We start from the raw sequence: 25,360 nt of genomic DNA, 5'->3' as shown, positions 1-25,360 counted from the left end.
GGCCCCATGGGGGACTACACTGAAGCAATCTGCTCCTGAAACACTGCACCCTCTGGAAGGGATACAACAGGAGCAGATCTCACAGAGCTGCAGCCAGTGAAAAGGATCTGTTTAGGACAAGTTAATGGAGGACTGTCTCTCATGGGTGGGACCACTAACTGGAGCAGGAAAAGACTGTGAGAGTTCATCTTGCTGGGGTGGAGGGAGCAGCAGAGACACATGATTCAATAACCCCATTCCCTGTCCCCCTGTGCCACTGCAGGGGAGGAGATGGAGAATTTGGAGTGAAGCTAAGCTTGGGAAAAGTACTTAACTAAATTAAACTGATTTCTCCAAACTGAGTCTGTTTTGCCTGTGATGGTAATTGCTGATGATCCTTTCTTGGCCCTCTCTTGATCCATGAGCTTTTTGTTCTGTTTTCTTTCCACTGCCCAGCTGAGGAGGGGAGAGATAGAGCACCTTTAGTGGGCACCTGGTGTCCAGCCAGAACCAACCCACCACAGCTGGCAAACTGATGCAAGGGTCAAAAGTAGAGGGAACGGAGCTGGACAATATAACTGTTCTGCAGCGTTACAATTCCTCAAACTACATGGCACGGTGAAAAAACCTGATGGGGAAATCAGGGTTGAAAAGACTCCTGCAACAGTCAAAGTATTTCAGTTCATCAGCAGCTATCACCATGTCTTATTACTATCACCTTAGTCGCTTCTGCATCAAACCCATCACTGCTCCTCCTGAAGGCAACAGCTGCTGTTCAAGGTCAGTTTCCAGTTTTCTGTGAGATGAAAGAAGTTAATGTCACTTAGCCTGCCATCTTCCTTGAGTCCCGATGCTGACAGTTGTGTCATCTGAGACTTTCCAGATTGCCATTCAGAGGACAGAGGACAAGGTGTCTGTCCCAAAAGGCTTCTTTCCTTCAGGGACCAGGCGTCGCACCACTCCAAAGACTTTTCCCATTTTCCTCTATCTAGGCAGTTTTACCTGACCAAAGAAAGTGAAACCTGGAAGTGCAGTAGCTGCTGTATTTTCCTTTATTCACTCTCAAAAACTGCTGCCAAGGTTGGCTTGTATTTGTGGGCTTTTATTTTGAGATCTGTGCTCAGTCTCAAAGCAGCTGGACAGCTTCACTGTGGGTCTGGCTTTTTGGAGAACTGCTGATTCTGCAACACACATCTTCTAGTGTACTTTCACCTCCAGGCAGGCTGGGATTTTTCTGTTGCTTCCCATAACACATGAATGCAAACATCAAACCCACTTGCTGATTAAGGAATCTCAAACAATCAAAATCAATATTGAAGCATTTAGCTCTGATGAGTACATGGTGCCATGTTCACAAAAGCATTTCTCAATTAATCACTCTGCAAGGAGAACAGGTGGTATGTTTTTCACACCTCTGTTCTCAGAGATAAGAGGTGAAGATGGTATTACATCAGTGACAATGTTGTGTCATTGGGGCTGACTAAGAGGATGTCTTACTGTTGTAAACAACTTCTCTGATGATCATATGCAGGCATAGAGCAAGAAATATTTCTCAAAATCATGCAAAGTTGCACAGCCAGAGAGCTCCGAGTCTTGCAAAGAGTTCCTGACATACTGTGACACTATGATCAAAATGCCAGATGAGAAGCCTTTGTGGACAGAGCTCTCAGTTGCAGCAGTCATGACTGTGACAGCCACCCTCCTGCTCTTCTTCCCTCTCTCCCTGGATGTATTGCTTACAGGAACCAGAAGTTTCCAGTATGGAAAAAAGAAGTATCCCATATACCTGCTTAAGTTCCTGAGACTTACCGCCTATGTTTTGGTGTTTGTTTCATTGTGTCAAAATGTCGGTAGCAGGACTGTCTCTGCAGAAGCTTGGCAGAGGACAGATCTTGTTCCTGTGTTACAACAAACGAATAACTGATATATGTCACTAAAAGCTGTATCTGAAGCTGTATTAGAAGTGGAAATTTCTTTTTTTTTCACCAGATGATTCTAAGTGTTCTTACTGACATAAATGAACAAAGTAAAAGTAAGTTGCAGTGACCTCTGGTAAGAAAAGTTGTCCTATCCTGGCTTAGTTCCTGCAGTCCTTGTTCAAATAAATCTTTTTATTACAACAAATGAGGCTTTTTGACAAGAATACTGTGACCCTTTTTACTTTTCTCAGAGGATCTATTTTTTCTTATGTCATGGTAATTGCTTGAAGCAGCAGAGAACTCTCTTGTTACCCTGCTGCTTCTGCAGTAGTCTTATCTTTCTGACTGCAGAACATAGGCAAGGGACAAGGGAATTAGTTTATGGAAAAAATGGCTGGTTTTATATAATTATTACTAAAAAAATAGATGAGTTTTTCTTTTTCAAAGTGTCTATTATGCCCTGTGTGCTTGTGCACCTCACTAGGAAGCTCTGAAGTAATCTTACAATAAGTATTACTGATGAAGTGAGGGTAAGGTATGGGATGCCAGTCATTTGATGTTATGTTACAAAAGCAGTAATGGTACCCTTTAAAAGGTTTTAACCCTCAAACAAATTTCAAACCACTGCTGATGCTACTGGTTGAGGAACATTGTAGCTATTTAGGGGCATTTCTCCTATGTTTGCTGTTTCAAGCCTCTCTTAAATTCATTAGCTCTGGCTGCGTATTCCTGACAATCCATTGAGATACCAATGGCTATGATACCATTTGTGGTGGGAGAATTAAGACATCTCTCAGGTGCAAAAGAAGAAGCAGCAACAGACATAGAATCTTTGGAAATAGTTCTCAGGAGCCCTAAAACCTTAAGCAGTACACAGTGAAGGAATAAAAACGCAAATGATGTGTTGTACCTGAAATTTGGGCAAAAGGTGCTAAGAGGAAAAAGCAAAGCATTGAAATCCTGAACCACGGAAAAGTATTCTTGGTTCTGTAAAAATCCTCTAAACTCTTTGCTGCCCTCTGATTCTGGATTCTCTTGGTCTGATTAGAAAAGGCCATTCTCATTTGCAGGTTCATTCACGGTCAGAGGACTGGACTGTAGATTTCTCAACTGGGAAATAGTTCAGTGTGCTGTGAAACTGGCTTTACCCTGAGACAATGGGGAATCTAAAGCAGTTGCCCATCCAGAAAGGCCAGTGCCCACTTTCTAATTACTGAAATATTTATTAAAACTTTTAAACACATTGTAATGGGAACATCAATATTGCAAATAAAGGGGCAGGGCAGGGAAAGGTTATGGGCCCTGTGGCATGGTTTGTTGGACAGGGCTGTGGAAATTTCTTACTTATAGAACTTAAATTTAGAAGGCATGTCTGTTCCCTGGAGAATTTTTCCTCATGGGTGTGGATAGCTTCCCTCAGTGAGAAAGCTATTCAAATGAGCAGCTGCACATACTTGATCAGAGTTTTCTAAGCAGCGACAGCTCTGATTATTGTATTGATAATAGACAGCTCCAGTGGCCCTTCCATGAGCTGACTCTGCTGGCATAACCCTGCTATATGGGGCAGTGAGCAGGAGGATCTGACTTTCTTCACAGCATTAACCAAATGCCCTTTCTTAGAAAATGTGGTTTGAAAAGGATTTTCTTAGTGCAGTACTGTGCATATTTGCACATGGAAAGACCGCAGTGCAGCCCAGGAATGTGATGTAAATGCCTCACTTAGTGTGTGTGGAGGCTGGGGGATGCCTCAGCTGCCTCAGCTGAGGGGCTGCCTCAGCTGCCCTTGAGCAGGGCTTTACCTGTTGCAAGCACTCAGAAAAATAGCTGCAAGTGCCTTGCACGAAATGGCTTTGGCACTTCAGCTTGGGATACCATGTCTGTCCTATCAGTGCTGAGCTGGCCTCCACATTGCTGTGGATGCTTGAAGTGCTGCTCCAAAAATGAGGACTCTCAGACAGCAACTGCCTTGTGCTTTCAGAAATTGCTAGACACTCTTAGAGATGGAATTATTATGTCCCATTACAGCACATACATTGCAGACAGTATGGGCCATTGCACCAACAGAGATCAGCAAGTTTTAATTTCGCTCTTTGAGGATATGCAACTGTGTTGTAAGAGGCTGAAAATCCTACTTAAAATTGTTTTAGAAAGCAGTCATCTTCATATAACTTCACAGTTCAAGGTTTTATAAAGCTGTTGTTTTAGCCACAGTATTTTTTATGTCACGTGTTTTCAGCGCTCTGGTTGTGTTTCAGAGAATAAGCAAAGAAGCTCTTAAATCAAATAATGGCATGGCAATTTAGTTCCTTTCCATGGACTGGGCTGGGTGCATTTTGGCAGTCTCTGAGGAAAACAGCGTCTGTGCAATTGCAGTTAAATGTAAGCAGATATAAAAATGGGTAGTTCTAGTGGGACTAGAATCTATAGCAGTAAGTCCAAGTATCATTTTGATTTTGTCCAGCTCCAGTAAATGAAACAGACTTTTGAGAAAGTTTTTAAAGAGATGTGAAGCTACCGGGCCATCTATTCACCATCATATGCATGTTCACAGTAAGAAAAATAGTTTACATTTAATACAGACTTTGAAAATTGTCAATAAGAGTCTCATTTCCCAGCTCTGTTCACCATGCAGCCCTGTTGCCCTTGGCTGTTCTACTGCCCATTCTGACAGATCCTGACTATGCCAGCTGGAAACCAAACAAGCAATGCAACTTAGAGTAATTGTCTTGGAACCTACTACCTAAAACAGTGAAAAATGAATAAACCTTGTTGCACTGAGCTCTGGTTTTTGCAGCTGTTGCCAATAGCTCCTTCTCAAAAAGGATGCCATGGAGAATACATACAGTGCTTGGTCATCTATCAAAAGTTTAGCCTTCCCCCCCACTTAATCTTCTTTCTTTTCACTCACTCATCATTTATATCTGCCCTCCCTGCTGTCCTCCATCCCTCCAAACCCAATAATGCTTACTGAAATGTGATTTTTTTATTCCTTATTTCCATCCTTGGAAATGTTTCTCTTCATTACAAATATGAAACAAAATGCAGCACAATCAGGAAAGTAACACACATATGAGCTGCAGTCAAAAAGAAAGATTTCCAAAGTATTTTTAGGACACACTGCCTTCCTGGCAGAAGCCCCTGGCATACATGTTAAATCAATGTGACAATAATACTGATAAAATTACGGGTTAATCCATATGGCAAGAGAAGGGTCAAGTGCGGCGAAAAAAACTCAAGCCTGCAATTTATTTATTGACACTAACAGGTCATCACTCTTTTCACCACAAATCTGTCTGTAAGATGCAAGTGCTTTTCTAATGCAAATATAATTTATGGAAAGGAAAAAGGGTAGGCCACCAACTGAAAGAAAACATTTATTGAATCAAAGTCAATACTTTCCTTTTAATATCTACAAGCCAACACTGAACTGACTTTATTCAAGAATGAACACAATGTACAAAAAAAGTATGTCTGTTATAAAAATATGTCAATTTTTTTCCTGGCTATTGAGCTGAAAACATTTTGGCAAGTGCAAGATAGTTTTGGCAAGCAAATTTAAGCTGCTATTACCAATAACAAAGATCAAATAATTTTGTAATAATTTTGTAGTATATTTAAGAGTCATTGTTAAAGTGGCATTGGAAATGCTAACCCCTAAAAAAAATATATGTATCACTGCACTGCCATGTACTTATGCATCCAGACAATTGAACATCTCATCAGGAATCAGAATCTTTATCAGCGAACACTATCCAACCTACTTTGAACTATTCAACCAGATAAGTGACATCTACCACTGAAATACAACCTAAGGAAGGCAAACTACCTCCATAGCTGTGTATTTTATGTGTTGTTTACAAACAGAGAGAGAAGAGTAGGTAGATTCATAGATATTTAAATCACCAGCTGTTGCAATGTGAAATCAGGGAAAGAATAGAAAGAGAATAAAGATTCATTTATGACAGTAGTCTACATGCATATTTGCACATAGAAATGGATTTGATTAGGATCAGTTATGCCTTATTTGTTTAGATGGTTTGGGTCTTTTTCCCTCATAAAAATCTAATGTAACCAGGCCTCAAATAATTGACTTCTCTAAAACCACCAGCAAGAAGCAAAAAAGGGACCACTTATAGAGATAATCTGAAAACAGTGCAATATTAAAATGCAGTTTCACAACGTGTGAAAGAAACATGCTTTGGAACCTGAGCAAAAGGCATTTTACTGACTTAGTAAAAAGTCACCCTGTATGTTGTTTTCATTGGCACCTGTTCTGCCAGATTAGTATGTTGCTCTTAGCAACTTCCATGGCCCTAAATATTTAGTACATAGATACTGCCAACTACTTAGAAAGGTCTACTAAACTTTTCAGCCAATATTGCAGGCAGTCTGACATGCTGCTACTGGAAATGACTGTACAGGTTGAAATTAATTGAAAGGAAAAGAAGCAGCCAAACGTTGCTCTTCTGTGTAAATAGACTAAAGCGATTCCACAACACTTAGATACGGTACTACACTGGTTTACGGTCTCAAGGTCAGCTCTTTCAAAATAAATATACTGAACATTTACAACAAATGCCTCATGAATGCAAGCTCTCTCTTTATTATTTCAAGACCAATTGGATAAAAACTAAAATAAAGACATGACTGAAGCAGCTAAGTTACAAGTCCTTTTTCAGAAACAGGCATGACTTGGTGCCACAGCAAAATTTTTCACATCTGCAGTAAGCAATTTTTTTTTTCTTTTAGCACCAAGCAGGCCACCATAAAAAGCAACCTCACAAAGCATGCAGTCATCTACTCTGTTGATTTTGTATGAAATAATTATTTGTGCTTGCAGGTCTCAGACCTTTAAAAAATTCAGTGAACATTAGGTAATTGAAGACACTAGTGGAAACTCATTCATTTCTAAACTATTTGAGTGGAGAAAATATTAAAAGACTAAAAAGCAACAGAATGTTGTGCATTAATGCAAGGGTTAGGAACTTATGTTTTACAAAGGAATTTACTCGCTGCGGCAGTTACGTCTAGATATACACAAGCTGCCTTTTGAGATAGTTCAAAAGATGGCATTTAATGCTTAGCTTATAAAGAAGAAATACTTTTCTAAAAACCCTCTAAAAACCCTAAAAACCCTCTAACTTTATAGATTCCAACACATTAGTATTTCTGAGGAATGAGGAAAGCTAAGACTGGTACTTTAATGTGCCTTAGAACAACTAAAAAGTGACAACCAATCCTAAACAGCTCTGTTGGAATCCATAAAGTTAGAGGGTTTTTAGGAAATGGTTAAAAAAGTATAGGCCTCAGACTGAAGTTTTGTTAGCATTGCAAATACAGCAGAAAAGTTTCCCAAGCAGTAGAGCATACATGACAAATAACAATAGGCCTCTGTAGAATTGGCTTATAGATGGCAACAAGGTTATTTAAGGTATATCTTTAGAAGGTTAGCGTGAATAGAGCTAGTCTGGTTTGTCCAGTGTTGTCCATATCTGGACGTAACTTCCGTGGCGAGTTCCTTTTTAAAACGTGAGTTCCTAACCCTTGCACAGCTCTACGTCCATGATACTGGTAGAGGCCAATGCGTGCATGCCACTGAAAGGCACAGTCGGACCAATCTCATAAGTGGCATCATCAGAGCAGAACAGCAACTTTTCACTGGACTAATCACGAAGGGTGAACAATGAGCCATCACTTCTCTTGTCATGAGCACAGAAAGCAGTCACCAAGGCAAAAGAGAGGACACAGGAAAGAAGATACAGGAACTCACATAAACCTAAAAGACAGAAAACATGCATTAAACCAAGTTTAGAGCATTCTGACCATCTTCCAACTGCAATACTGCTATACATTGACTTAACACCATACATCTTATGGAAGCACTGCAGGAGTGGTACCATAATCACATCACAGACTTCTTATGAGATTTGTTTTACAACTAACTTCACCTGCGAAGATCGGCCTACAAGATCACCTTTAGTTAAAACATACTTAAGGTCAGACTGACACAGTCAGAACAATCTGCACTCCATTCTGTGAAAAAGTAACATTCTTACAAGACAGATAATTTTTTACTCAGAAATGGATTTAAAAATTGGACATCATAAGGACACAGATTTTTATAAAGAGATAATTATAAGGCAGTATAACTGTTTTTCATACTGCTCTAACAGTGCCTAAGAAGTAGAATGAAATACTTACAGGAAAGTTATCCCCAAGGTTATCCTGCCTTTGTATCTACGAGTTGCATTTGAACATTTGCAGATATGCCACCACCATAGCCTCCCTTGGATTGCATCTGATTCTGAATTGAGCTGACCTGGGGATAGAAGGGAAAAGAAGAGTAGAGGAAAGACAAAGAACAATGAGTTGTAGCATCTTCTTGCTTTTGATTTTATTTTTCTCTAGGTTTAGTTTCCAAGTTCTCCTTTGTTACCAGTAAAGCTATATTACTTTTTCACAAGGACACATGCATCCACTTGCTGAAATTTTAACTTCAGCATGTAGCTCAGCAGAAAAGATCAAAGAAGTGGTGCTGAGGCAAACGTTTTTCCTCTCTCCTAAAGAAAACTGGCTGATTCATGGTTTCACTGACCCACTTGATTAATAAAAAAAAAAAAAAAAAAAAAATCAAATCTTTTACTGGCCTTGACTCCACCTGACAAACTAAAATTTATCTTGTTATAAGGAAAATGTTCTCAGGCAGGTATAATGAACCATACATTTATCACTAAGTAAACATCACTATATTAAAGGTATAATATCCAACTTGCAAATATCTGTATGGCTAATTCAGATCATTAAAACAGGGCTAAACTAGGATTTCCTAAATCCAAAAATGGACCTTTTGGTTTGTGGAACATTTTTGATTTATCTATTTACGTGACAATATACAATGCTTGCCTTAATTGATACTGATCCTTTAAATGGAGGACATTTACTTTTCAAATCACAGTAAATCTGAACTTTCTTGAACATAGCTTATTTGAAGGTATTTTTAGTCTGATGCATATAAATCTTCGCGTCCCCCTTTTCATGCCTCATGTTTCAACACATGCACATCCTGCTATGACTTTCACTGCCTCTATCACCAAACAGAAAAGGAAACCCATAGTTCTTTCCTGCTTGTGTTGCATGAGTCAAAATAATCATGGCCAAGCGCCTGCAGGAAGACAACTTGAATCTTAAAGGTTTGGCCCTTTTTTCTCTGCATCCCAGAGCATACATAACAACTACACAAAGAGTGGAAAATAACATTCATTCAAAGCTATGCCTGCAGGGCACCACTTGCAATTATTTCATCTATGCTCCTCCTTCACAGAGACCTAAAAACACCACTGGAATATCACTGTGCTGTATTAAAACAGCACAGGAGCAATATTTCCAAGCAGCTTGCACGATATCCCCTGTCTACAAAGATGAAAGAAATATATTTTCTTTTCCACAGCAAGCAAAACACATGCACAGAATACATCAGCAAACTCATTCTTCCAACCTGTGCGACAAAAGAGCCTGTTTTATTGATCTGTATCTTCAGTGGCATATTGCTATGCAAAGAATTGTGGGTTTTTTGATGTATTTAAGCAGCACAATGTAAAACCATTTTATGCTTCGGCCTTTTGCTGAAATAAGTGATACAGTGGCAGCAAAGCAATACTACCATCTTATTTTTCTTCAAGGAAAAGGGTTCAGGGCCAATTTTCTAGTGCATCTGACATCAAAGACTACAAACTCAAAAAAAGAGTGTGCTGTAGTGCATGGGGGCGTATTTAAGAACTTTCACATTTTACCAAGCTGCTCATCTTCTTCACTAAGCATCTTTTGCTGCCCATGGCAAAAAACAAAGTCTGAATTCAAGTTTTTTCCTCAGAAAATAATGAATCTACACATAAATGCATTGACAAGAGTGAATATAGGATGCTGGTAATTTTTTCTGAATGAACTCTTAATCCAGCATAAAAAGACCTATAAAAATCCCCAGGCCACATCACCTTTCCACCTAAAAACTTGCTAACAAGACTTGAAAATTTTGGACAGCAGCAAATCAACACAAATTGCAAGACTGAAGTATTGGTTTTCAAGAGTATTTCTAAAAGTTAGACTAATTTCATGAGTCACACATGAGCACCTGTATAAGGAAGTATCAGTCTTAAATTCAGAGATTACTGAATGGAACTAGTCTTCATTAACATTTCAGTAGGTATTTTGTATATGAAAACCTTTGTAGGAGACATACAATTTTAAAATTGCTACGCAAAAAAGGTCTAACATTTGTAGGCTTTTAAGGTGCCATTCTTTCTGAAGCGTGCTCCTTTTGAGGCTGAGCAACAAGAACAAGCACTGTGAGATGCAATTTTTGGTTTTTTAGTTTTCCAAAGATGACATTACCTTTCTCCGATGACATGCAAGAGCAAGGTTCTTCTCTCTTGTGTCTAATTTAGATGGGACTTAAGGATTTGAAAGATTTTGGAAAGGAAAGAAGATTGTACCCATTAAGGGTCATGCAAACTGTTGTGTTGCTTATGCATCTCATTAAATTTCCCTATTTCCTTTTTTTTTTTGCTCTCCCTTTCTGAGTTAGGAAACAGCACAGACAGATCTTGAGAAAGAGAACAATGGAAAACTACATGAAATACATGAAATCAAAGACTGAACTGAAGAACATGAAGCATCAGAAGAAAGAAATTTCACGACGTACTGTGAAAGCAAAATAGGGAAAAAAGGGATGGAAATAAACAAGAAACAGTGCACAGAGGGCTCCTGCTGTTTAAGTACACCTCTGACAAAGAAGAGGGCACTCTACAGAGAAGGAAAACAAAAAACCAAAATATTTCAGAAATATTCTGAATAGTCAAAAAAACTATTCAGTCAGAATTGTGAGGATGTATAACAAAGAATATGCTTTTGAAAAAAGGCACAGGACAGACAGAAAGTGAATAAAGAACCAAATATAAATGGAAAACCAGTAAATAAATGGCAGGTATTCACCGAAGTTACTCAAAAAAAGAGGTTTCTGAGGGAATGTAATGTCCATACTATAAAGGAAATTATGCAGCAGAAGAACATGTGAAAGTTAACACTGTAATCTTGGAATTTACACTGTGAAGAATGAATGTGGAGACCACCACAGAAGAGGCAGAAAGTATGCAGTGTGATAAAACAGAGATTTGAGCCTCTGAAGCAGGGGGAGTGGGAGTGACTATTTTTCAATACAGATACTTTCCATCTAGGATCAGAAAAATCTTGCTGGTCATTGATGCAGCACATTATCCAAATAAAAAAAAGAAACAAAAAAGAGAAAAAGAGCTACTTAGAAGCATTTAAAATGAAAAAGTTTATGTAGAGAGACAATAATGATTACCTACTATATGGGGATAAATTGGGTATTATGCAAGAAAAGGATGAGAGCAAACAGGCAAAAAGTGAAAAAATAAAGCTTCAGGCCACCTACACAAATCTCAAATGAGGCAGCTCAGCTGTGAGACTGAGGAAGGTTCCCTCAGGAGAAAAAACAATTACTGAAAAAGCATCAAACAAGCTGGTCACACTAGTCTATTATTTCAATTTATAATGGCTTTAAATATTAATGTAATATATCACTTTAAAGAAAGAATCAGCTTTAACTAAATATTGTCAAGTGGAATTTGTGTTTGGCCATTTAACTTGCTTACAGAGGTTTTACTAAAAATCATTTCCAGCCCACAATGTTGTTTTTGAAAAACATTTTATGATGTTGAATTTTCTAGCTATATCCTTCCTCATTACGTGCCAAGTTAAAAAAAATATTTTTGTGTGATCTTAATAACACCAACTTAAACTAGCTGAAGTTACAAATGAACTCCCTTGCTTACATTTAAGCTTTTTTAGCTCTGCTTTCCATTCTGGTATTTCTGACAGACACAGAGATTTTTCCTCTTTGTCAACAAGTCTTCGTCATCTCCAAATATGTCTTCCTTTAAAGACTATTAATAAAATCAAGAAGTACTTTTCCTCTACATACAACCATTTTCTATATTCTATATTATTAACCTTAGAAACAGATTGATATTTCACAAAAATTTGAAGCTCTAAAACATACACCTCCTTCCATAAGCTCATTTTCATTATTAATCTTAGCTTCTGTTTTTTCACTTTCAGACAGCTAAAAATATTTATTGCGGCCATCTTCCACGGGAAGCTACAAAATCTTACTGTGACACTGCTTGCTCTTGAAATAATTCACACTGCAAACAGGGCTACAGAATATAGAAAAAGCTCAGCAAGGACACCCAAACATAAATTTGTTTGCACTATAAACTGAGGTAAGTTAGAATTCTACATGAACTATATTTCAAACAACTTGAGGCAATTAAGGTAAGAAATCTAGTTAACTATAAGACACTTGGGTTCTTCTGAGTATATTTTCAAGTATACATCTGTTTTGGTTCATACATATAATCAGAGTGGATTTTTAGTTTAAAATGTATTCTATATAATTTATACAGCACCTAAAATGTGTTATCAATAAATATAGGAATTAAAAAACAATCCATATTCTTGAATGCTAGTGTTTAGGACTTGGAATTAAAATGCTACAAGGTCATTCCTCAGTTTCATACCGATGCTTTCTTATAGCTGAAAGGCTCATTGCTTCAGCTACAACATACAAATACAGTGTTCCTGTATTCTGTCTAATATGAAATGATGTTCATCCACGCATGCTTACTGAATTCATTCCACTGAACAGGTCTCCAGATCCTACATGAGCTGTGTGAACAAAGTTTGTCGGCTCCCCAATCATGCTTCGATCAATCCGCCGTCGTCTTTTCTGAAAGGAAGGTAAAGAAAATATCTGAGATTCACTGAAAAGGCAAAAAAATGTACACGTCATAAAGGCAGAAGTTAACCATCTATAGGAAGGATATTGCATATATTGTAAGGTATTTTAACAGAGTCAAAAAACAGAGACCAAATTCTGAGGTTAACCAAGACACTAGTATTACGGTCCTTTTTACTCGGAGGATGTGTACCGACAAGCATGGATACCACTCCCAACATTTAGGCCAACAAAACATTTGTTAATAACCTTAATAAATTCCATATTTATTAACCAGTATTTGCAATGTTTCATACAGTAACTTCTGCCTATATTTGTATTTAAATCATGGTGGGACAGATCAAATTTGCGTAATTCAAAACAATAATTAATGATTAAAGTGTGTTAGAATAGTCTATGAAGCCTCTAACTTACAGAATTTCTTATCTGCATGCCCTGGTATTACTGTTTGCAATATACCTCATGGCAATGTCCAGAACAGTGCCTTGAGTTTGATCAGGGTTAGTCACAGATGTATTTTTATTGAACTCTGAACCCACACACTCAAGATCACTTCCAGTCTGCATGATTCTCAGCTGTGAGCTGAAGGGGTGCAGTGCAGTACTGAGGCAAAATGCCAGCTCAGGGACTCTTCTGATTCCTATACCATGCGACAGAAGGCAAGAATTGCTTCAACTCTGCTTCCCAATTTTCAGAGTCACAGCTTCATTTTTTAGTAATCTAATAACATGCAAGTAAAAAAATCAGAGGCAGTAAAGAATTTCTCTAATTAAAGCTGCTTTGGTTGCCTGCCTCCAGCTAAGCATTGCATTTAAATGATAAAAACAAGAAAACCCTATCCTCATTTCTAAGGCCAGAGCCAGGAGCTTACACGGAGCAATTCATGCAGCGTGTAGTCACCATATGCCCATACTCTGAAAAATGTCTGCATTTGGAAAAAAAAAAAGCCACGAAACACAGTTCCAATATCTCACTTTAAGGTATGTTGTAGAAAGTAGAGTTTAAGAGCTAAAAACCTACTTGAGCTCAAGTGAAACCTTCCTATTACCTTAAAGTTCATTCGGTCTTGTTTTTAATGATCTCTATTTCTAATTGGCTATGAGGTTGTAAGACCACACAGACTCAAGGCATGAAGGTACATGCCTCGAGTGGGCTAACTACTATTTCAATAGCTACAGATGAAATCTTTATGAATCAGAGCCCATATCTATGAGAATACATCATAAGGTTTAGCCAGGAAGTACAGAACACATTTAGTCCTGTCCTGCCCCTTTTCCCTATTACAAAAGGAGATTTCAGTAGGTTTCAGTACCTTCTTGCATGCTATGAATAGCTGGGATGAGGAGGAACACATAAAATTCTGTGGCAACAGCTAAATACAATGATCTGATCTAAGTTAAAACTACTAGTTTTCTCTAATTCTAAAGAATTTTGCAAAATCAATCAATTGATCAAATAAAATATTCCAGCTGTAAAAAAGTTGTATTTACACCATCCTCTACTGTAATATGCTGTAATGTTGACACAGAAAGATGATCTACATAGCTGTATAAAAATACACTGCTTTAATTAAAACACTTAAAATTATTTAATGCCTGCAGCAGTTGCCTCTCTTCCTCTTTTAAAAAAACAGCAACCAAATGTATCTACACAATACACCCATAATTCATTTTAATAGATTTTTGATGGAGAGAAGATATAGACAAACTCAAAGACTTTAGATTTTTCTTATCTTGTTTATGAGTTTTTAAGACAATTTAATGGGTTTTTTTCTGTTCAAAGTAACTTATTTTACTCTTTAACTTGTTAAGATCACTGGCATACCATTAACAAGAGCTGGATCTTCTGAATGACTGTAAATGATTCTCCACTAATCATCAGGTAGTCAACCAGTAACCACTACTTAAACTGCACTGCCACCAAACCATGTCTCTTATCTTAACTGAGTTCCTTATCAGAGACCATTAGCCTGCTACATCTGCCTGACATGTGCCCACTGATGTGAGCTCTGTGAAGCTGTGGAACAGTATTTAAATGCGGTGCCACAAATTAGTTCACTGTGAAAGTGAACAAAGAATTGATTTCCTTTTTTTTTTTTTTCCTGCAGGAGTACCCAGCTTGCATTTACATTACTGTTTTAGCTTGGATCCCGAGAATGCTTTTGAAGCAACTTTACCACTTCTCACTTATCATGATTCAATTTTAATTTTAGACTAACTCTGGAGTGCAAAAATTACACTTTTTAAAAAATGAAGCTGAACTAGAAGACTAACTGATGTTCTCCCATTGCCATCAGACATGGAGCCAATGAACCAGGTGAGCCAAGCTGGAGTAGATCACAAGACATCTAATATACATCATGACTCCCCAACAGCAACTAATCTGCTGTCCTGCACAGCTGATCCTATTAGAATGTGCTGTTCCTGCAGGCATGGTCTCAGCCACAACCAAACTCACCAATTAGAATGTGTAAAGACATGAGGAGCACTGCAAAAAATAATCTCTTTACAAGGAGTGTAACACAGGAGAAAGCAGTAGGGGAACATGCTTGAAAAGGTTACAAAGCTTTTACAGAGGGCACTAGAAATATAAGCTTTGCTAGAATTTCATTCTGAGGTTGTATTTTTTGAGGCCTTGTATCTGTAATAATACATGGATAACAATGTATGTATGCTAATGTAAGAATTAACACATGAGATTGACTTTTTTCAGTAAACTGAATTTGAAAGAAGCAGCACATTCATCTCCTACTTAGGAAGAAATTAAATATAGCTATGCTCATTTCTCTCTACCATCTGTGGCTTTCCATGCTCTCTCCTTGCGCAGCTCACAAGCCTTCTTACATGACTGATTTGTTGTGGTGAAGGACCAATTTTGTGTTCTGGGAGTTAAAAGTGCACTGCTTGGGAAGTGGCCCCTGTCTTCTTCAGGGCCATAGAAGCTGTGGCTGATCAGCTGAGATAATCACCATGACTTTCAGGAGGGAAAGACACATCAAACACTTCATGTTAAAAAGAAATAAAAAATGCTGACAGGGCTCAGCAAAATTTAATGCCACTAGGCTTCACCCATACCTCAAACTGCCTGACATCATACCATAAGTAATTACCCCTAGAATACATTTACACACCACTGATTAAGTAATAAGTAGTAATGAAATGTGACTAAAGGTCATCTATAAAACAAATGAATGTTTATGACACTAGTGCAAAGAACTTCAACATACACGCCCCTAAGTATTCGTACCATCTAAAGCTTTGTTTTCAAATGTTTCTGACTAAAGAAATAAATGCTCCAACCTAACTAAATGTCAGCCTAACTACAATGAGTCCTGTGTCCTCTATTTGCATTCCCTGTGGATTTTTTTCCTAGCAGGAGGGAAACAAAAGAAGGTTCATATTATGATTAGCTAATTTGACTGTTATCTTTCCTGACAGTTTAGGTCAAGTTGCTAAAACACTCGGTATCAGTGGACAAAAAACATTTAAAATCTGTATTACAGTATTTTTTCACCTTTGCCTTGCGCCAAAGCACTTCCCCTTTTACTAGGAGGGCAAGAAGTGACATGGTTGCCTGCCTCCAAACAGATGACATGAGAGGAAAAGACCTGTATAAGGATCCTGGAAGTGTACCATGAAGTGCCATCATTAATGGCTTTACTCAGTTTTTTCCCTTGACAGAAAGCTTAAGAATTTGGATTGCAAAGTACATACCACACAATTTTTACATCATGAAAAGAAAAACTGATCTTGAAACTGAAGCAGAAGAGATGCAGGCTTGTGTGTTACATGTCTTGAGAGGAATGGAAATAGCTGAAGACCCACCTAAGAAGCCCTGTTCTGAATGTGTTCTAGATGCAATGAAACAGGATCACATTTCAGTTACCATAGAAATAAAGTAAAAATTGATCTTTTCTATTCTTAACCTGAAAGTGACACTTTGCACCCACACACTAGCATTTCCTTCAAAATACAAGATTAGAAATCAAAAAGCCTCCAATAGTTGCATCACACAAAATATTTTAAGCCTGCAAGTTTCTTGAAACTTTAAACAATTTTAAACTTTTGCCTAAAAAGTTAAACTAATTATACCGTTTATTTAACCTGCCCTTCAGCAAAGCCACAAACATTTCACTGAAATGCTGTTTTTCACAGTTCCAAAGACTACTTATGGCAAGAAATTCAAAACTGTAATTTGTTTCTTTAAACATACTGATGGGTCCAGAAGTATGTAAAATTTCCTTTCTATTCCCCTGCATTTTTGGCTTTCAGGGAAAAAGTTATCTTTCTTCACTATCTCCAGATTTTGTCCAGGGTTCAGGCTGCGCTTCTTTAGCTCGTGCCCTTTCATACGTGATGGCAACACTTCTGAATTAGGCAAGCTCTCTGCCTGTATGAAAAAGACAAGTTTGGGAATTTTTTCTCCTTTGCGTGGTAATGCACCCCTCTCTGCTCTTCATGAGAGGTCCTCTCAAAAAAAAAAAAAAAGTTAAGACACAGAGTAACACCAAGGTCTCAAACATATTAAAAAAACAAAATTAAGTGATGTCACTTAGATCTTGGAAGGCTGACAATTACTTTCCTGCTGGAAGCTGAAGATGCAAGTGAAGTCAACTTTAGTATGAAGTTTCATACAAAGATACTCCAAAGTCAAGTGCCAGCCCACATTTGGTGGGTATCAAAAGCAAAGCAATCTGTTAAGCTCCAGAAGAGCATATTCTGCTAATTCTACACCAGATATTTTGAGATGGCTGTGACAGACATATCAGAAATCGAAGTCTAAGTGAAATATAAGTGACAACAGCATTCCAAAGGATCCCACAACACAAAAGTCTGCGTGGATTCTACCTGCAGCAGGCAGACCTCAAATGAAAGGGGTACTGCAGGTGCAGATAAGAATGTGCACTAAAGTACATGGTGGAAACTGAAGAAATTCAGGGGAGATGATGTATTATGGCCTTAATGTGAATACAAAATTGCTGAAAACAATGCTTCTTTATTAAAATTCACACACATGGCATCTTTCTCCTATTGCTTACCCATTTAATTTATCCCACTTTACAAAACAAGAAAAAGTGCCAACTCTTTTTTTCCACAGAGAAATGTTCTTTATCCAGCTGTACGATGTCCTGGCTATTTACACCTTAGGATCTCAGTAAACTAAACTGTAAGAAACCAGACAACAGAATGCCCACTGTCCTCAATGTCTACATGAGCAAAAAATCAGTGGCAGGGACAGGCTGGATCTTTGCACCTCACTTTGAGAATAACAAAATCTGGTATGTAAGTCACAAGTAGTAAATCCTTGTTTTAATCACTCTTCTCTAAAACTAACAGAGACATAGTTATGTTTGGATTGAGGAGAACTTTTTTAAAATTAATACTTGCTAATAGCACCAAGCTATCACAAGGGAAGGATAACTTTCCTACTGCCAACTTCTTAGCATTTACTCAAATGGTATGAGTAATTTTTAGTAATTGTTTTATACATATAGCTTTTACTTACTTCATATGCAGTAAAAATACACTGCACATAGCATATTTATGAGTTACTTAAGTTATATTAGTATATCATGCATCTAAAGAAATTTTTTATGTCATTCCATATTTATCTGTGTCCCAAAAGTACAGGGCACAGTACAATACATTAGAGAGGAAGTAACATGCTGATCTGATCTATCTAGTCTGATTTTGTGCACTGTGTTTCCAACCAGATGCAAATCAATATGAAGTGTTCCGTACATAAAATACCAAGGGATGCACCTTCCTTTTTTTAATCAAGATTATCTAGTCTTTCATTTTAACTACCTGTAGAAGCATAAGTTTTGTTCAAATTTGTCACAATTTCTCCTTATTCTTCAAGACACAATTATTTTTCATGACATATTATTTTGGCTTGATACATAATGAGGAAAAACCAAAACTTTGTACCATGCTTTGGCATCTCAACTGATACAGAGTAAAAAGATCAGCTTCCAAGATTAATTTTCCAGCCTTGCATCAATTTCTTCTCTAATATCAGACTATTAAAAAAATAAAAGGAGTGGAGATTGTATAGATCAATGCATTAGTAACACTCCACTTTTCAGTGGGTTATGGCAGGACCATCTGTGGCTTCAGTGGGCCCTGTTCACCTGCTAGGCTTGCCTTCGTGGAGTCAGCAATGCTTACTGTTGGCTGGCAGGCTCAGCAACCTTGCCAAGCCAAAAAATAGTTTTCCCCTTCCCTTAAATGAATACAGTTACAAAACAGGCTTATCTCTCTTGGCAAATGCTAACTAAAGAAGATTTAATTCCTCTCCACAGCCTTATTAGAGATTTAATAAATTTACTTGCTAACTCCCTACATGGAAATTCTCCCTGGTGAGCAGAGAACTAAATGATCCATCTGCACGTTATAAAGAGTTGCTTTGCAGAATGGGTTTCTGTGGTCAGAGAATAATCCCTTAACGTTGCCTCCAAAAGTTTTCTTTTTTAAAAGCAAAAAATGACTGTGCATTCATCAACACTAGAAAGCTACACAGCTTTTAATACTTGTCTCCACAACATGAGGATGAATTTTGACTGCTAGCTCAGTCACTACATAGGCATGAAATACAATAAGAAACAATTCACTCTCTGATACTTCCTTGCAAGCCTGCCCTTTAAGTAACAGTATGGTAGTTAGAACATAATGAAATACAGTAACTTTTAACATCATCTAACCTTCGTAACACTAGGAGATCTAGTGCCAATATATCTTTCCATTATAAACCAATCCAAATCCCCAACTCTCCTAAAGCAAAATAAATCCCAGTAAAGCCACCCAACTTCTACTCTTATGATAGACAGGGCAAATACAAAGAAGGAATATGCTCCTAGTTTTCCTCTGTATCTACCTGCTATATTTGTTCTCACTATATTTTGCTTTCACACTATATGGGTGCACTATCAAGACACTGATAATACAGATACGATGTGGATTTTTTTTAATTAAGTAAGAACTATCAGACTATAGGTTCTCACATCTATTGTGTTTGACGTTTCAGAAATTACCTTCAATCAGCAAGCCTTTTTTGGAGAACTTCTGTTACCACTTATTCTATAAGAAGTGGTAACGGAAGTTCTCCAAAAAAGTTCTGGTAGATGTGATAATTTCATGATTACCCAATGCAAAAAGCAAACTCTTAAACTGCAAATTCCCTTTGGGTTCTTTTTACCAATCAAGATAAGCATCCCTGAGGACATTTCAATGACAGAATTGTATGAAACAAAGCCATTTGCTGGCTTTGTATTCAAAAACTCCCCTTAAACTTCAAAAGCAGTTGCAGGCCAAAGATTAACAAAAATTCCCAAGGCAGAAAGCTAAGGGAAGGATTTAATCAAAGATAGTCAAGACAGTCAACGATTTCACGATGGAGAATTTGGATGGTCAGAGGAGAAACTGAAACCCTTCCCTTTATTTTCCTTCTTTGACCTTTCACACTTTTTGTATCTGCTCTTAAAAAATACCAGCAGCAAGACTCCCTCTGCTTTGGCACCCATCTGATCCTCCAGACACTAACACACAGGAAGAATTTTGCTTGCTCAAAATAGGAAATATCAGTTCACCCTGCAGAGGTAGTTTTCTGTCCTCCCACACACATGCTGTTCTGCTTCCAAAATACTCTCATAGACAGAACATCTGAATGTGTATCAAGACAAGCTGTGGTCTGAGTGTGTGTCTCAGTTCCCAACAGTGACCCATCAAAACAGCCTAAAAAGGTTGTAGCATCTCACATCAAACTCTACATAACGGGGCTGTAAGGGCACGAGTACCCCTTGCATTTGTTTTTGTGCATTGAATATTAAGATGCCTTTCTCCACGCTTTCCACCCTAATTAGGAACCTACAGATTCATGTCAAAACCAACAAAAAGTATGTATGCATGTGAAGCTGAAAAGCTAACATCCATCTCTACCAACTAGATCATTAGGTAGCAAATTAACACTGTGAAAACAATGGCTGGATATACAGGATCATCAAACAGTCAGTGTGATATTTTTGAAGAAGAAAGGTTGTACGTTCCCTAAACATTTCCCTGAATATAGTGGTGTTCTCATTTTTTTCAGCTGTTTTAAATCTGTGATGTTACACTGCAGTCCATCATTTATACAATCTCCAAGTACTATATAAAAGTTGATGAAAGAGACACCATACAGAGTAATATTAAAATTCCAGTCAGCAATAGTGTATGTTTAACATTTCAGTGTTTAATTCAATTTTTGAACCATGAAGTGACAATAAGCATTTGAAGTGTAGGAGCCCACATACTCTCTCAATGAGCCAGAGCAGGCCTATGAGTTTCAAATGCCCCATGTCAAAACATGTCCCACACAGAAGAAACACAGAGATGCACAACTAAGGTAATGTGCAAGATAGATTGAAATGCTAGGCACTGACTCCAAACTACTGAATTTTAGTGACAGATTTATTCTACAACAGTAACATGTGATATCTAAGCCCAGCATAACGATGTTCTAACCAATGCTGTGATCTCCATCAACAAGATACCAAAGCCACTGCCCTCACTAAAACACATTTTTCTCAGTCTCCTACTTGGGCAGTTTTTAGCAGATTGTTTAAAGATTCCTGACTGGTTAAGGATCTTACAAACTGTGGCTTCATCACAACAGAAGCAGGAGGAAACCGGCACAGGCCTTCGTGCCAGCTCGTAAGCAACAGAGCTAAGTAGCAGGTCTCCAGCACACCCAGCTTTCATTAAGTTTCCAAAAGTTCAGGATGCCTCATGATTTCTCTAGCTAAAGGAGTTAGGAAATTGAGACTAGGGAATGAAAAGACGTAAGTTTTTTAATAATGTGAGCTGTTACAACTAGCATCTAATAAGCTGATTATCATGTGTACACTGGATTTAGCTTTTACAGGAAAATCACTTGGCACGTCCTGACTGACTCAAGTGGAAAAAAATGATGAAATATGATTGTCTGAGCTCATCAGGAAAACAACTAGCAGTTCCATTCATGTATATAAAAAAGCAAAATTAAAGGAAAAATAAAATAATCTGAAATGCCAGCAAAGATGGCATCATTAAATCTTTGCAAAATCAGATTGATTTTAAGTTTCAATTTCTCATCAAATTAATCTATTTCCTAACTTTATACATCAAACTGGATTGCACATAATCTCAAACAGCTCCTATTTTTTTAGCAAATTCACCACCTTCTAGCATCTTTTGAAGTATAAGCTTTTTGGTTTGTTCACACAATATTCCATTATATTATGATGATGTTAGTCATCATATGACAAAATTGGCAATTGTAGCCTATGTTTTCTAAATAAATAGGAAATAATTGCCAGATGAGGTCAAATGACTCTGAAAGACAATAGGTCTTTTAAGAAATGTGTTTAGATCACACATCAAAGGGAACTTGTTTCATTCCAGATGCTTGAACCACCTTTAAGTTACACAGTAAATCCGAATCTATTCCTTGGCATTAGCTAGAAAACACTGTCCTTTTCAAAAAACACATTAGTAAAATTTTAAGTTGACATTTGCAACTTTCAACTTGGGTGTCATTTTGTCCACAAATTTACTTATCCTTCTAATAATTTTATTTTTATTATTTTGGGTGGTTTAATGTCTCTTTAACATATTTTTTTAAAAAAAGTATTAACAAAAACCCAGTAATCTAAAAGAATCACACCCATTTTTTACTACAATAACCTTACTGCTTTAATGTCTTTAAACTGTGAAGTCTGACTGTAGATTAATAGGTAACAAATCAAAGGACAGTAGAGCATGATGAAAGCAACACATCCTAGACTCAGAGAACAGTCTGGATTGGAAGAGACTTTAAAGACCATCCTCTGACCCCCATGTTTCCACTGCCCTCCCAACACTTTCCACCAGAACACACTGCTCCAAGTTCCTGACAGGAATGTGGCAACAGTAACTTCCCTGCACAACTTGTTCCAGTATCTCAGGATCCTCACAGTAAGTAATTTCTTCCTGATATCTAATCTAATCTAATTCTACCTTCTTTCATTTAAAAGCCATTCCCCCTTGTCCTACGACTAGCTGTGCTTGCAAGAAGTCCCTTCCTAGCCTTTGTAGGCATCCATGTCTGTCAAACCAGCTTTGGTTTCTCAGCAAAAATCAGAGTATTACCATATTAACTCTACCCTTACAGCTGAATAACTTCCAATGCTTTAGCTGTTGCATGGATCGAGTGCTCATTATCAGCCTGCACAGATGAAAATAAAGTTAATCACTGAAACTACAAAGTCAATCCAGATCTATTACATGGGTAAGGAACAAAAACTCTGCTGTACAGGACATAGTAAGAGAGACTGTGATACTGGGTTTGCTCATCTGTAAGAAGTGAGACATCTCCTTGTAGTCTTAATGGTATTCCATTACCTATATAGGAGGGAACAGAAGACAGAAAGCCATGAAGGTGCACAGTGGCAGTTTGAGAAGTTACCCAAAGTTACAACATAGAAAACACCAATTAAACATATGAATACAATAAACATTTATGTAGGTGGTCAAACGCTGCACCAAAAACCCAGTGAATCTGCATGTCCATCCTTTGAAATCCCCAGAATACAACTGGGTCCTGCAAAGTCTAGCTGGTTCTGCTTTGAGCAGCTGCATTGCACCAGATGGCATCCAGAGGCGTCTTGCAGTCTAGACTACAAGCCTCTAGCTTCAGATGGTGATGAAGAGCGGGCTGCAACTGACTTTCCTGCATGTTCTCCCCCGGTTGTATTTTTCTTACATCCCCCCATAACCAAAAATGATAAGAACATAAACCAGAGGTTAAACGAATGATAGAACGACGTACCACAGACAAACTTTCTGGGAACTTCTAATAGCTTCTTACAGAAATCAAATCACACAGTCTTGATAAGAGCATGCCACGAACTCTATCATGTTGAGCTTTCTTTCCATTCGCTTACTGACCTTTCCCAGCAAGAACACAGGAAATACTTGCAAGATCATCTGGCATGATGAGAACTGTAGTTCTCTAGAGGATGTAGCCACGATTACAACATGTAGCCTGCTCAGTCAAATGAACGTCTCCTTACTTCCAAGATACAAAATACAAAAGCTTTGGGTGTGCTTAAGGACACTGAGCATTGAAACAGTTTGGTTAAGAAATTATCTTCCATGCGGTAGTAAGACTTCCTACAGATAGCTGACTAAAGAGGTTTGTTATGTCTTGTGCGTGCAGGTGTCTGAAAACAGTTGCATCTTGAGGGAAGCACACATGTGGCATAAGGTACACTACATGCAAGCCTTCTCTAATCCTTTGTACACTCTGCATCTTCTCCAACACAATGATATGCACATACAAAATTTCACTGCAGAAAACTAAAAGAACAAAAAATAAGCTGAAGTATTATCTTAAACAGGTAATAGCCACTGTCAGACACAGGATCCTCATACTCACCATATAAAACCAATCCCTTAGTAAGCTTAACACCTTCTCTGGACCAACTAAAGTATCTACTGCACTGAAGGTAATACCCCTAAAGGCACTGCCATATGTTCTCAGAAGCCTGCACATTCTGATTCACCTTTAACTATGACAATAAATCAGGGCCTACGTGGTATTTTCAAAAAATCTCTTTATGAAATTCATTGTAATTCCCTTACTGGGAAACAATGGATTTTCATGAGTTATGGCACTGTTTATTTTTTAGCAGTAGGATTAATGAGTGGAAGATCTAGTACTTTTGCTATAGGCAAAGACAAAGACACAATATTTAATAGCAATATTCTCAGGAATCAAAAAAACACACATAGTAAATTCACAAGTTTTTAAACACGTCTGTATCATCTTAGAAACTTGGCATTAGTTTGCCCAGACAGCAGCAGCTTCTTGTTGGTATATGTGTGTATATGTATATATGCATATATATGCAACAAAATACCTGAATATTTTCCTAGTTTTCTAATAATATATTGTATAGACTACTTACTCCTCAGTGAAGTTTCACCAAAATGAACTTGCTCAAAATGTAGATACTTTCTTCTTAAATTTTTTTTTTATACAAATCCCATTTTAAGGGAAGTGATCCCATTACAGCTTTCTGTGTCTCAGTCTGAGACACACTCCTAACAGCTAACCTTTCTGGAGATCCTCCCACTGGCATTTCCTTGCTAAGTTATTTGTCACCTGAGTGACCTCAGCATTGTCTCAGGGTTGTCCCTCCTGCTCCAAAGGCATACTGATCAGTTACAGCCTCAGCATGAGGGCTGTCACGTAGCCTTGGATACCCCTATCTGCAGTAGGGGAGAAGAACTTGTAAGCATGGAATCACAAATTTCCTTCAGTGGCAATCCCATTTCCTGCTCTTGTGAGGACTTCTGCAAAGCTGCCGAATTTGACTGTCAGTCTGTTCATCCAGCTCATTTCAGGAAAATCATTTTGTAAAAAATAAATCCCAAAATACATTATTATGTGACAATCTGTCTTTGCTTGTGCTTGAGGCATCAAAGCAAAAAATACTAAGAATCCACACAAGGGAAGGAGGAACAGCCTCCCATGTTCTTCCCATAATAAGAAAAATAGTCACACATTTGAAACGTGATCTCACTAGTGGACATTGAAATGCTGACGCTATACACAAAATCATTAAAATACAATACAATAAGCAGCC

General features: G+C 37.8%; 1 protein-coding gene across 3 annotated transcripts in view; it reads right to left on the bottom strand.

The window, feature by feature from the left end:
- Positions 1-5,259: 5,259 nt before the first annotated feature.
- The window catches only part of CDC42SE2 (CDC42 small effector 2), an 83,305-nt gene continuing 63,204 nt past the window's right edge, over positions 5,260-25,360 (bottom strand). For all 3 annotated transcript variants that reach the window (XM_058043627.1, XM_058043628.1, XM_058043626.1), the window contains exons 5-7: positions 12,604-12,705; positions 8,100-8,217; positions 5,260-7,674 (exon numbers count right to left, since the gene is read on the bottom strand). In XM_058043627.1, coding sequence (XP_057899610.1) covers positions 8,119-8,217; positions 12,604-12,705 — 201 coding nt within the window. In that variant the 3' untranslated portion in view covers positions 5,260-7,674; positions 8,100-8,118. The remainder of the gene's footprint in view (positions 7,675-8,099; positions 8,218-12,603; positions 12,706-25,360) is intronic.

Source organism: Melospiza georgiana, chromosome Z (genome assembly GCF_028018845.1).
Source record: "Melospiza georgiana isolate bMelGeo1 chromosome Z, bMelGeo1.pri, whole genome shotgun sequence".
In the NCBI taxonomy this organism is placed as follows: domain Eukaryota; kingdom Metazoa; phylum Chordata; class Aves; order Passeriformes; family Passerellidae; genus Melospiza; species Melospiza georgiana.
Note: the sequence above shows the minus strand (reverse complement) of the source record. Positions and strands in the feature narration are given on the sequence as shown.